The sequence below is a fragment of the Microcaecilia unicolor genome, chromosome 3 (genome assembly GCF_901765095.1).
Source record: "Microcaecilia unicolor chromosome 3, aMicUni1.1, whole genome shotgun sequence".
In the NCBI taxonomy this organism is placed as follows: Eukaryota; Metazoa; Chordata; class Amphibia; order Gymnophiona; family Siphonopidae; genus Microcaecilia; species Microcaecilia unicolor.
In genome coordinates, this window is record NC_044033.1 from 135,070,393 (window position 1) to 135,084,412 (window position 14,020).

The following is a 14,020-nucleotide window of genomic DNA, read 5'->3' on the forward strand; positions in this document are numbered from 1 at the left end:
CTACTATTCTCCGATGACATCAGTTCATCTTTTATAGCCAATGCATGCTAGTGAACTTGTACTTATGGGTGGTCCCAAGGAACTGCACTTTCTCCATCTTCATCAATATCTGTATCAGCCTGCATGGGTTCAATGGTTCTGGCAACCTCCTAGTCAGTGATGAGGGGGAGGGGAAGACCCATAGGGGGCAAAAGGTTAGGAGATCTATAGAAGGTGTGGAAGGGGCAGAGGCAATTGAATGGAGTGGGGGTAATGGGTAGTAGGTGGTAATGGGGCCATGGAGCTAATGTAGTCTAGGCTTGGAAGGCTGTTTCACACTCTGGCAACCAGGTAATAATTCAGGGCAGTCTCTGTTTTCTCAGGTCTGTAATACCCTGCTGTCTCAAGGAAGGCCAATATTTGCATTTTGGTTAGGGGAGTGGGCCAATTTTGGATAGTTTCCACCTTAGCTGGCTGAGGCTTTAGCTGTCCACCTCTCACTCTGTGTCCTAAATATTGCACTTCTGCCATCCCCGTCTGACATTTGCTGGGCTTGATGGTCAGGCGGACCTCCCTGATTTGGTTGAATACCCCACTTAAATGTATCAGGTGGTCATCTCAAGTCTGACTGTAAACAGCAATGTCATCAAGATAAGCACTAGCATGTTCCTGGAGTCCAGCATCAGTATGGGCATGTTTTTCATTATTCCATCTGCTGGCCTACTAGAAGAAATACATTTTCATGAAATTATTTATTTACAATTCACAGGCCTGAAAACCTATTGTTTCATCACAGAAACATGTGGAAAGAGGAACCTAAATTATAGCAACATGATGCAAGGTTCCACATTAGGAGTCATCGCTCAGGAAAAGGATCTAGGCGTCATCTGTTAAATGCACCCCCCCTTAAATACATCGTTGATGATACGTTGTAACCCTCTGATCAGTGTGCAGCGGTGGCTAAGAAAGCAAATAGAATGTTAGGAATTATAAGGAAAGGAATGGAAAACAAAAATGAGAGTGTTATAATACCTTTGTATTGTTCCATGGTGCAACTGCACCTTGAATATTGCATTCAATTCTGGTCACCACTTCTCAAAAAAGATATGGTGGAATTAGAAAAGGTACAGAGAAGGGTGAAGAAATTGATAAACAGGATGGAACAACTTCCCTATGAGGAAAGACTAAAGTGGCTAGGGCTCTTCAGCTTGGAGAAGAGATGGCTAAGGGGTGATATGATAAAGGTCTATAAAATACTGAGTGGAATGGGTACACTTGAATTGCTTGTTTACTGTTTCCAAAAATACTAGGATTGGGGGGAGGGAGAACACAATGAAGCTAAGTAGTAAATTTAAAACAAAATGGAGAAAATATTTCTTCTCTTAATGTGTAATTAAACTCTGGAAATCGTTGCCAGAGAATGTGGTAAAAGCAGTTAGCTTAGCAGGGTTTAAAAAGGTTTGGATACTTTCCTGAAAGAAAAGTCTATAAGCCAGTGGTTTCCAAACCTGGCCCTGGAGGCACCCCAACTAGTCAGGATTTCAGGATATCAACAATGAATATTCAGTGGAGGTAGTACATGCAAATATCTCTCATGAATATTCATTGTGGATATCCTGAAAACTTGAATGGCTAGGGTGCCTCCAGGACCAGGTTTGAGTATCACTGCCATAAGCCATTATTAAGATGGACTTGGGGAAAATCCACTGCTTATTTCTAGGATAAGCAGCATAAAATCTGTTTTTTCTGTTTTGGTATCTTGCCAGGTACATGTGACCCGGATTGGCCACTGTTAGAAACAGGATACTGGGCTTGGTGGACCTTTGGTCTATCCCAGTATGGCAATGCTTATGTTATTATTTGTAAGAGTAGACTCCCAGTCCCAGGCACTTTAGAGGGAAAAACTGGAGAGGAAGGGAAGAAGGCAGACATGAATCTCAAAGACCCTTTGCTGGGGATGAACCCCCTATGCTACCTATGTAATTCTGGGAAACTTAACATGACCTTTTTAGCAGGATGCACACCATACTTTTTTGTTTGTTCATTGTGTACACCTGTTTTGTATCACGCAGCAAAAATCAGCCGATCAAACTTATTGTATATAATCACATTAGGTGGCGCTTTCCCGTGCACATGGAATTTTTACCAACTCACATGAACATTTTTCTTTAGCACAAGTTTAATTGCAGAAGTCTGTATGTGTGTGTTTGATTTTGCTTAATGGAACTAGAATACCAAGGGGAAACATGTAGCAGCCCCATGGGCAGTAACATGGGTATCAGAAATGACATGCGGCAAGTGGCAGAGGAAGCAACTGGCTCCCATGCGACGGTTCAGCGGTGCCACCACCACCACCCTTTCGACGTTTTAATTTCCACGTGACGTGCCATTGAAAGTCGAGAGCGCGCGGGAGAGAGAGAGAGAGAGAGAGAGAGAGAGAGAGAGAGATTGGCTCTGGGCTGGCGCGCGGCGGGGAGGGGAAGGCACGCTCTCATTCCACGAGGTACCGGGAGAGCAAAGGAAGGAGCCGCAGCGACGGGGGCGGGGGCTGCAGAGGGAGGAGGAGGAAGAAGGGGGGTGGGGAGGAGAGATGCTGGCGAGCTGAGGTGTCGTGTTATTTGTGATGAATTGCGTTCCCATTCCTCCGCTCGCCCGTTGAAAGGGAGCCGCCAGAGCCCGAGACAGGGAGAGGCGCTGCCGTGACCTTGGCTCAGGTACTTGAAGGAGGGAGGGTGGGGGAGGGGAGGGAAAAGAAGGAGGAGATTTCTTTTTCCGTTGTTTCTTTTTTTTTTTTCAAGCTGAAGTCGTTTACCTGCGAATGCCAATGAGACTGGGCTGCGGTGCGCGCCTGCTGCTGCTGTCGCTGTCCGTGGTGCTGAAACTAGGCTTTAGACAGCAGCTGCCATTTGTCGAGAGAGGGGAAATAGCCTGTGAGCTGGGGCTCCGACAGCACAGAGTGTCTGGGGGCTCCCCTCGTTCTCTCCAGTGTAAGCAGCTGCATATCTCCGTCTCCTCCTCCGCCCCCCACTCCTCCGATCAAACAGGGCTAAGCTTGGGGCGGTTACTGAGCGCTTTGCTCATGGTGCACGTTTTGGCAGTCTAGTAGGCAGCGATTCTCATCACTGTGGCCGGGGCACCGGTGGTAGGGATGGAGTGGCCAGCTGCTTGCTATCCTCTCGGCCGGAGATGGGTCAATGCTTTTGCCGTCTCCCTCTGGTTCGTTCACCAGAAGCAACTTGTGACAGTTTTGCTTGGCAAGGTGACTCTGGCCAAAGTGGTGCAGCTACTCTTAGAAGAGTGAGATCGGTCCTGTTCCTTTATTTCAGAAAGAGGATCACAGGAGCTGACGGATGTATATAAAAATAAATGATAAGACCTATTAGCTTTTATATAGATTGCAAAATCTAAACACACACACGCACACACATGAAGTATATGTGAACACAGAGTCATTCATCTACCCGTATATATATATAAACCTTTCCATCTTTTCAGAGGAAGGGACAGTACAATGTTGAGTATGGCATTGCAAAAGCTCCCTATGTTTCAACAGAGTAAGAAAGAAGACAGATTTTGACAAACGGAGATTAGAGTATAAGGGAGACAGATTTATGGCCTTTTGTCCACTAATCCGTGTTTGCAGAAATAGACAAGTAGTGTTTGCGAACTGGTAATTGTTGAAGCAGGCCCGTGCTTTGCTGGCTGTGTTACCGGGTTATATTTGCCACCTTCGCCAGGCGGCGTCAATTACCGATTCGCATTAATGAATTTATTCATTCTTAGCACTTTGTGCCGTTTCTATGCTGAAGAAGCTTTTAGCCTGGGAAGACAGGCACTAAAACTGGAGGGAATGAGCTAGAGAGAGAGTCAGAAAGGTCATGCCGTGCTGATGTTTGCTTTCTTCTCCTTTGTTTTCTAGAGCTCTTTAGCCAAGTCTATTATCTAAAAGCAGAACAGGGTGGGATATGGCGCAAGGAAATAACTATGGACAAGGCAGTAACGGCGTGGCGGACGAATCCCCGAACATGCTGGTTTACAGGAAGGTAAGATATGATGATGTTTTGCTTTCGTTTGTTTATTTGGAAGTTTATCTGAAATCTCTCCAATTCGTCTTTGCTGAGCGTGGTCCTGTTTCATTTAATTTGATTTATTATGCTTTTCTAACTTGCCGTGCACTCCGTGGGGCTTGTTTTATGTGCACTGTGTTTACGGATATTTATTCATTTAGCAGCAAGCATAGATATGGTTAATGTAAACATTTTGAGTATAGTTGTTTGCATCGAACTTTTATGAGGTCTTTTTAAATGCAGTAACAGTGTTTTTCTTTTGCTCAATTTCACTTATTTATACTTTTAGTAATTTTTGTGGATTCTCGTGTATATAGATTTGAAGGGATTGTTTTTTTTTTTTCACTAGAATGCGTTTGTTGTTGTGTTCTACCCTATAACATAATTCAGTAAAGGAAAGGTAGTCTAAGGCATCCTAAGTATTATTTCTTTAAAATGTCAGATATTTTTTTCACTTTTGTCATTGAGCCTTATTTGCATAATCTTTGGGTTCACCCAATATGAGGAAGTCAGTTACTCATGCATTAGGCCAACACTTCCCCCCCCCCCCCAAACCCTCCACCCAAAAAAACAACTGGTAGTAGTAGCAATTGGTTAAGGATATTTGATGTCTTATAATGGAATTTATTTGGTAGGCATCTGCAGAATTCTGGAGTTGGTGATACCAGAATGTTTGAACTAAGGAGCCGTATTGTCTATGTCATTAGTGTTGATTAACTGTGATTTTAAGAGTAAAATCATTCTAAAGACTTTTTAAAGTAAAGATGCTGATATTACTTTGAGATATGTTGGCATAACATAACTGAATGGATTCCATAAGCACTTTTCATGCCCTATGGTTTTTGCATTGCATTAATGATTGGAGTCATAATACTGCTTCATCATGGAAGAGGGTATTTTAGAAACACCAGTATTTTGGTTTTAAGACCAAAATAATCTTTTAATCTAATGCCTATGCAATATATCAAAATACATCAAACTGTAAAAATGTACACTTTTACAAAGCAGGAACTTATGCAAAACTGATCACATCATATAGCACAGTCGTTTTATAATTGGGTAGTTGAAGACCTGCATAGAACAAAGAGCTGAGAAGATGAATTGAAATTTAAGGCAGACTTTGAGCATGGAGCTAGAGTGCAGAAACTTACATATGAGATTGGAGTATAACAAGGCTCTTGTACAGAGATATTATACATTTGAAATTCCTACAGTCTATGAACTTCTCATTTGTTAATATTTTATCATAGCTTCTGAAGTCTCAGTGCAACATCTTGAGGTTCTAGCTATTTATTCTTCCTGTTGCACAGGTAGACTACTATAACATATTGAAAAATCATTAAGAAGTAAGTTGAAAAAAGCTGAGTATTCACAGCACAGTTAAATTTAAATGATTGAATGCTTTTTGTTCACAGCTACAGTGTGGAAGTGTAAAAAGTGTTCTTTCTATAAAGTGCTGAGAAAAAGTTTACAAACTCCATAGGATGTTCTGTATTTTAGCAAAATGTATACTCGAAACATTATTAGATCCTAATCTAATCCCCAATATGAGAGAAAATTAACCCCATTGAATGAATAACTTACAGTCCCTTTTACAAAGCTTGGTAAAAGGGGGACTGCAATAGTGGCAGCATGTGTTTTTGGTGCACCCAGAGGCCCCCTTTTATTGCAGTGGATAAAAGGCTGTTTTTTTTTTAAAAAGGAAATGGGCCTGCACTAATCATAGGGACTGGTGCATGGCCATTTCCAGGGAGAGCCCTTACCACCACCTATTTAGTGCTGCCGATTACCGCCGGGTAAGCCCCAGCGCAACAAAAATCCAAAATATTTTTTGTAGCACCAGAAAGGGAGCACACAGGGGGTGGGAACTATCACTAGGCTCCTGTGGTAGTTCCGTATTGGTGCACGGCAAGACCAACGGCATGCAGCAAGCCCTTTGTAAAATGGCCCCTTAACAAAAAGGATATATTTTGATTATTTATTCTACAAAGTGAAAAGATATGTGAACCCATCATTCTGTAACTGGTCAATGGTATTTCCTTGAGGAACAATAATTTCAACTAAATATTTCTTGTAACTGTTAATCTAATCTAATCTAATCTAATTTGATCTATGTGTTTATATTCCATCAGCTGTCTGTATGTGTGAGTTATGCAGGTGTAGGCAATATTCACTGCTGGTACCTGCATAGCTAAGCAGCTTAATTTAGGACAGCTCAAAAGCTGCCCTAAATAAGGCTACTTAGCTATATGGGTACCATTTCTGAATATTGGGCTGGCACTCGCATAACTTTTTTTTCCTTTAAAAAAAAGCCCCTGATAATTTCCCCTCTTTCCCTCCTCCAGCCTATGTCAAGACCCCCTCCCCAGAAGACCCCACTCCCCCAACTGCAAGTAGGCCCCTGGGTCTATCTGTATCCCTAGTGGTCTAGCGGGGTCGTTGAGGGCAGGCGCACAGCCCTCTCATTCCTGCCCTGCTCATGGTACTATACAAAGTACCACAAGCTGCCGCAAGGGTCACGAAAACCATTTTAGGGGTCTTTTACTAAGGTGCCCTGAAAAATGGCCTGCACTGGTGTAATGTATTGAACGTGCGAAGGTCCATATTTCAGCGCACCTGCAAAAAAGGCCTTTTTGGCCAAAAATGGACGTGCGGCAAAATAAAAATTGACGCACATCTATTATGGGCCTGAGACATTACTGCCACCCATTGATTTAGTGGTAAGGTCTCACACGTTAACCGGGCAGTAATCATCAGCATGCATACACTGCTGATTACTGCCCAGTTAGCACCACGCATAGTGGAAGCGCGAAAAAAATTAAATTACCGCCCAGGCCACGTGGTAGCCAGGTGGTAATTCCAAATTGGTGTGCATTGGGCGCACGTAGGTGCCTACGTGGCTTAGTAAAAGGGCCCCTCAGAGAAGTTCTGCAAGAGGCAGGAGTGAGGGGGCTGCTCTCCTGCCCCAAATGACCCTGCTGGACCACCAGCGATACAGGGAGGCCTGGGGGAAAGGCCTACCTGTCAGACTGGGTGGGTGGGTCTTCTGGGGGGGTGTCTTGATGTGTGCTGGGGGAGGGAAGAGGGGACATTGTTGGGCAGGAGGGAGCTTGGGACCTTTTGTTAAACAAAAAAAAAAGTTATGCAGGCCCCTTAATCTGGCCCTGATGAATATCCATCAGGCCCACATAAGCTCCAGGTGGCTAGGCCACCCAAAATTATTCCCGTTATTCAGTGCAGGTGTCTGGACATGGCCCAGCACTGAATATTTGGGGATAATTTAGTTGGTGACGATCAGCATTAAAAAAAAAAGCTGACTGCCGCCAGCTGAATATCGGGGGGGGGGGGGGGGAGAGGGGGTGACCATATATTACATTAAAATGAATTCTAATGATGCCATTGAGTATTCCATTGGCAATGTGCAGTGGTACCAAGATAATTTTTTTACCAGGTATAAGGGTTTGTCGTGAGGGAAGCCACTGCAAAGTTCAAAGTTAGACAGGAGATAACAGACATGTGCATGTGTCTAAACAAAACCAAAAGTGAAAGCAGACATTGGTGCCTGGCTTGTGCCTAAATAAGAGTCTCGCAAAAATTGCTTGCACATAAATTTTAGCTAGGTTTATATTTAGGTGCAGAAAAACAGGTGCCAAGTGTGCTGGTGCTTCTAATTTATTTTGGAAACACCAGAAGAGGAATGAAATGTTCTGCAGTGCAGAAAGTAGTCCAAAGAAGAGGAGAACACACGTCTTAGTATAATAAATAGGCTTATTTGTGCCACTCTGTAAAAAAGGTCCAACGTGGCCATGTTTCGCCTCACTAGAGGCTGTGTCAGGCTAAAACAGCTGTTTGGCGAAACATAAAAACATACAATAAATCATAAAACACCAATCCTGAATAGTAAAAACTATTAAACATTTTTTTTTTGTTACATTTGTACCCCACACTTTCCCACTCATGGCAGGCTCAATGCGGCAGGCAATGGAGGGTTAAGTGACTTGCCCAGAGTTGCCTGTGCCGGGAATTGAACTCAGTTCCTCAGGACCAAAGTCCACCACCCTAACCACTAGGCCACTCCTCCACTCCTCTTCATAAAACATGAGTTAGGAACAAACCACCAATACATTATTAGAGGCAGGATCAAACAGCAAACCTATAGAAGATAAGGCTAACATTCAGGTATAAAATATACTATTAAAGCAGGTTTACTTAATAAAGCAGAAACTCATAAGGAACATTGTTAATATGTTAAACAAAACAATATGCAAAAAAGCATAACTGAAAATAACACAGAAATATTGCATTAAACCAAACTAGTACACACCAACTGTAAACAGACCATCAAGCCGAAGTATGATAGAACTCCTAAGAACCAATAAAAAATCAAACTATAATACTACTGAATGTGGCAACTCACAGAAACTTGTACCAAATGAATCTGATTAAACAAGAGAAGGGCCGCATACCTATTGTGGTCCCAAAAGGCACAAATACACAATAGAGCTAAAATCCAATGAAAGCAGCAATGGTCAGCCTTGCCCTGCAAGCTGTGAGTATGCATTTTGGTCACTTTGTTCTATTTTTTAGTTGCTTTTGACTCTTTATTGTGCCCTTATTTTGAACTTATCTTTTTAGGCATGGCTGACTGTTGCTGTTTTCCATCCATCAAACACTTTGATGGATGGAAAACAGCAACAGTCTTACTCCACAACATTTGTCTCCTATCCCATGGGTTTTTATTTTTCTCAGGAGTCTGTCATGAGGGACTTTGAGGCTCATTTTCAAAGCACTTAGCCTCCCAAAGTTCCATAGAAACCTATGGAACTTAGCCTCCCAAAGTGCTTTGAAAATATGCCTCATAGTCAAACGCTTTCTGAAAATCTAGATACATCATTAGGCTTATTTTCGAAAGAGAAGGGCGCTCATCTTTCGACACAAATTGGGAGATGGGCGTCCTTCTCCCAGGATCGCCCAAATCAGTATAACCGAAAGCCGATTTTGGGCATCCTCAACCACTTTCCGTCGCAGGGATGACCAAAGTTCATGGGGGCATGTTGGAAGCATAGGGGCGTGCCTAACACATGGGCGTCCTCAACTGATAATAGAAAAAAGAAGGGCGTCCCTGACGAGCACTTGGGTGACTTTACTTGGCCCATTTTTTCTTATGACCAAGCCTCAAAAAGGTGCCCAAACTGACCAGATGACCACCGGAGGGAATCGGGGATGTCCTCCCCTTACTCCCCCAGTGGTCACTAACCCCTCCCACCCTCAAAAAAACTTTAAAAATATTTTTTGCCAGCCTCTATGCCAGCCTCAAATGTCATACCCAGCTCCATGACAGCAGTATGCAGGTCCCTGGAGCAGTTTTAGTGGGTGCAGTGCACTTCAGGTAGGTGGACCCAGGCCCATCCCCCCTACCTGTTACACTTGTGGTGGTAAATGTGAGCCCTCCAAAACCCACCCGAAACCCACTGTACCCGACCATATTATCGAAACGAAAGATGGCCGCCCATCTTGTTTCAATAATACGGGTTTCCCCGCCCCTTCGCCGGGATGTCCTGCGAGGACGTCTTCAGGGAAACTTGGGCACCCCTTTCAATTATGCCCCTCTATGTCAACTGGTTCACCTTTATCCACATGTTTATTCGTGCATTTAAAGAAATGAAGCAGATTGGAGAGGCAAGATTTCCCTTGGCTGAATCCATGTTGACTCTCTCCCATTAAACCATGTTTGTCTATGTTCAGTGATTTTATTCTTTATAATTGTTTCTACTGTTTTGCCCTGGCACTTATGTCAGGTTTACTGGTCTGTAATTTCATGGATCCCTTTTTAAAAATAGGCATTACATTGACCACTCTCCATTATTCTCCGTTTCTCTGTTCTTCCCTTAAACACCCCTGGCTTTCTTTCACCATTGAATTTCCATGCAAAACACCAGTGGTGGTTAGCAAACCTCCGAGCACCATCCTCTGAAAATTGATTCCTAAAGGACTTTTGTGCTAAGGTTATAGAATTACAACTACATGTGTTAGTTGTGTGACTGCAAATTAGCACCTGTAGGCACCAATTAATTCCAATTATGGCCAATTATTGGTAGTGCCAATTAGTGCTTAATTTAGCAATTGTCCCCTGGATTCTATATATGGTGTCTATAGTTGCGCATTCAAATCAACACGCATTGCCGCTAACAACCAATTATTGTTGATAATTGGCCTTATTTGGGTTTTCCATGCGGATCGTATTCGATAACGATCTGCCTGTAAATCCTAGGATGCGTATATTTGGGGGGCATATTTAGGGGTGTTTCAGAGGCATTTCTATGAATTATGTGAATTCTTATAGAATACACCCAATCCATGCCTAATTTAGGCATCAGAATTTACGCTTGCTGTTAGGCACGAATTAGACGCATAGGCGCCACTCTATAAAGTGCAGATGCCCTTTATAGAATACCGCTCAATGAATGATTTTTCCATGATGATTTTCAGGGTGATTACTGAATCTAGCTCTTTGTGCATAAGTAGCATTATTCTATAGCCTTCGTAAGTAATTTTACATACTAACCCCCCTGTTTACTAAATCGTGCAGCAACATCAACACAGTCCATTCAAAGTGAATGGGCTGTGTCAGTATTAGCGCACCACCAGTCACTATGGCAGCTTAGTAAACAGGGGCTTAAGTACAAACAAGGTGCACGATATTATAGAAGGGGGGTTAACGTGTGAATAAGCATGTGCTGTTGCCGCACGAGCACGGTAATTGTTACTGAGTGGCATGCTAGCATGTGCTAATTGACACAGGAACTGCATGCTGTGTTAGGGGATGGGGCTAGGTGGTTATTGGTCAATGAATGGATTTGGACTCCAACTGCAGTTAGTGCATGGTACTTACTATGCACTGTGACTTGGAGGCATTAAAACTCATTATGCCCCTATTGTGCGTACTCTTAACATGTGGTAGGGATCTTATCAGTGGGGTATCTGCAGAAGGCAAGCTGGGCACAGGCTTTGCACATACCACATGCTGATAGCTGTTAAAGTGCAGTAAATGGAAATAAACTTACTGAACTTTAGTAAAAGGGCCCAACTGTCAGTACTGATGTACCCCATTATTTGATAATGACTAACTCTCTTAAACGGATATATAATATCTGCACTTGTACTTGTTTTATATTGAGGCTCTTTCTCAGGTCTTTTGGGTATTGTTTGTATATTTTAAATAATTTTCTATACCTAGTATATATGGAAATGTGATCTAATGTGTAGAGCTTTGGTTTTGAGCTTAATTCTAACTGTATGCCCCATTATATATATACCCTGGAAAGATGACATTTACTAACCTCCCTAAAGTCAGAAATCAGTCAAACTGATTGTCCAAGTTGAACTTTGCCAGCACATATGTGAATGACAGATTCTACAGTGAACTCACAAACAATATCTGCATAGGGCCTCCAAAATCCAACAGGTTGTGTTGTATAACAACCATTAATGTATTTAAACAGTATAGAGTTAATTCTAAAAAGAATGTTTCTGTGTGTAAAAGCATATTTTACATACTGGAAAAGAGATCTTATAACATTGCACAGCTGAATATACATGTATACTTAAATATGTCCTGCATATGGGCATTCCTGTGCATAAGATTCAGTTCTGTGGGTGCTGAGCATCCCCAGTATTGAGAAAACTCTTTCATTGTGTCCAAGGAGGGGTAATTAGTATTATGTTTGGCACCTTCAATCATTTTGAAATGTTGGAGCCCATCATGTAGGCATACTTTAGGCAAAGTAGGGCTGGACTTGTGATACTTATGTAGTTTCTTTATAAATTAGCCTTTGAGCCCGTAAAAACGGGCTATTATAGGAAGGGGGGGTTGAAAGGCCCGCCCCCACCGCCGAGTTCGCCGCTGCCCCTCCCCCTCCGAGTTCGCGCCCCCCCACCGAGCCGTCACCACCCACCTTCCACCTGGCCGGGCCCTCGCTCCGCTATTGAAACAGCGAGGGTCCGGGAACGCAGCACTGAGCTCTGCTGAACTGCCGACGTCGGCCTTCGTTCTTCTTCTCTGCCTGTCCCGCCCTCGTGTGACGTAACGTCGTCAAGGGTGGGACAGAGGCAGAGAAGAAGAAGGAAGGGCGATGTCGGCAGCTCAGCAGAGCTCAGTGCTGCGTTCCCGGACCCTCGCTGTTTCAATAGTGGAGCGAGGGCCCGACTGGGTAGAAGGTGGGTGGCGGCGGCGACTCGGGTGGGGGGAGCGTTAGACGGCGGTGTCCCTCCCTCAGCAATGCGTAGTACAGACCCTCTGTGTTCCGCCCCCCGTCATCACGTATTGACGTGGGGCGGGGCAGAGAAGGTCTCTACTGCGCATTTGCGAGTGAGTACGGTCACTCGCCATTTATATGTTTGATTGTAAGCCATATTGAACTTTACGGCTGATGTGGGATAGAAGTGGCGAATAATGTAATGTAATGTATGTACATAATTTATAAAATACGCACACACACACACACATATATATATGTGTGTGTGTTTATATATATATATATATATATATATATATATATATATATATATATATATATATATATTTATATAAACATAGAAAAATGAAGGCAGATGAAGACCATATGGGCTATCCAGTCTGCCCATCCATGCTATCTACTATCCCTTCTTCTTCCTCAGAGATCCTATGTACGTGCATACATTTATACATTGAAGCAGTTGTACATTTTTGTGTGAAAATTTATGTGCTGTTAGGGATAGTTCTGAAAGCTTGTTTTATGGAAACATGTAGGCACCCATGCTACTTTTATAAATAGGCAAAAAAGGCACCATTTTTGGACTTTTCACATAGGCAGCCTGTTACAAAATTAGTCCCTACTTGTATAATTATGGTAAAATGCTTCTGATCAATATTTCTTTCTTTTTAAGCTTTAAACCTATCCAAATGTTAAGCTACTGTTATTATTCATTGATGAGACCACATGACCTTGAAATGCCCTTATAGTACAGACAAGGGCAGTAAGATGATTAACCTATTCATAGTATAGGAAGACATGAGAAAATCAGTCACAGAAAAAGTTTTATTGTCCATTATGTCACAGCGTTTTGCATAATAATACTGATGTTTAAGCACTGTGGATGTATGAAATATGCTCCTAGCTCAACAGTGTTCCTGAGTTTAAATGTTCAGGCTGTAGAAATCTGAGAGGCTGAAAGAAATTAAATGTTTTTATGTCACTTTCATACCACCCATGGAAAGGCATGTCAAAGTTATAGTACTACAGGGAATCCTTTTCTTTTAATAGAAAGTCAATTGTATTACTCATTTGAGAAGTTAGCCTAATTATAATGTAATGAAATGTGGCATGTCTAGTTGGTGTACATTTACCTTAGGAATAGCCTTAAATTTTCCTGCCATTAGCCCCAGGCAAGTATGAAAGTTTAATGAGTTTTTCTTTTGTATGTTTCTTTTTTTCTGAGCTTATTTTTGGCTGCAATTAAAAACTAAGGTGTTGTTTTACTAAGCTGCAGTAAGCACTAGTGCATGCTTATTGCAGCTTAAAATGGCTTATCACAGGATGCACTCAGGTATCCTGCAGTATTTCAAATCAGCATGCGCTAACCACTTGGGAGGTGGAGAGTAGGCGTTCCTGCACTCATCAGTTATTGTGTCCACCTTACTGCACGCTAACTGGTTAGTGCAGGATTAATATGTGAGCCCTTACCGCCTACAAAATAGGCATTGGTATGTGCTCCTGTGGTAATTTTTTTTTAATGGACATGTGCTAATGACAACACTAGTGCATGGCTATTAATTGAAAAAAATAGGAATCGGTCATTTTCCTGCTGCGGTAAAAATGTCCTTAGCACATGGGAAAACCCTGTGTAAAGGTATGTTAAGGCCAGTTTTTACTACAGCTTAGTAAAAGAACCCCAAAATTAGAAGATTTAAGTATTAGCATTCAAGTATCAAATAA

The 14,020-nt window shown here is 42.5% G+C and overlaps 1 protein-coding gene across 1 annotated transcript in view; it reads left to right on the top strand.

Moving 5' to 3' along the window:
* The first annotated feature begins 3,944 nt into the window (after positions 1–3,944).
* Positions 3,945–14,020, top strand: part of RGS7 (regulator of G protein signaling 7) — a 557,085-nt gene continuing 547,009 nt past the window's right edge. The window contains exon 1 of the mRNA XM_030196383.1: positions 3,945–4,022. Coding sequence (XP_030052243.1) covers positions 3,945–4,022 — 78 coding nt within the window. The remainder of the gene's footprint in view (positions 4,023–14,020) is intronic.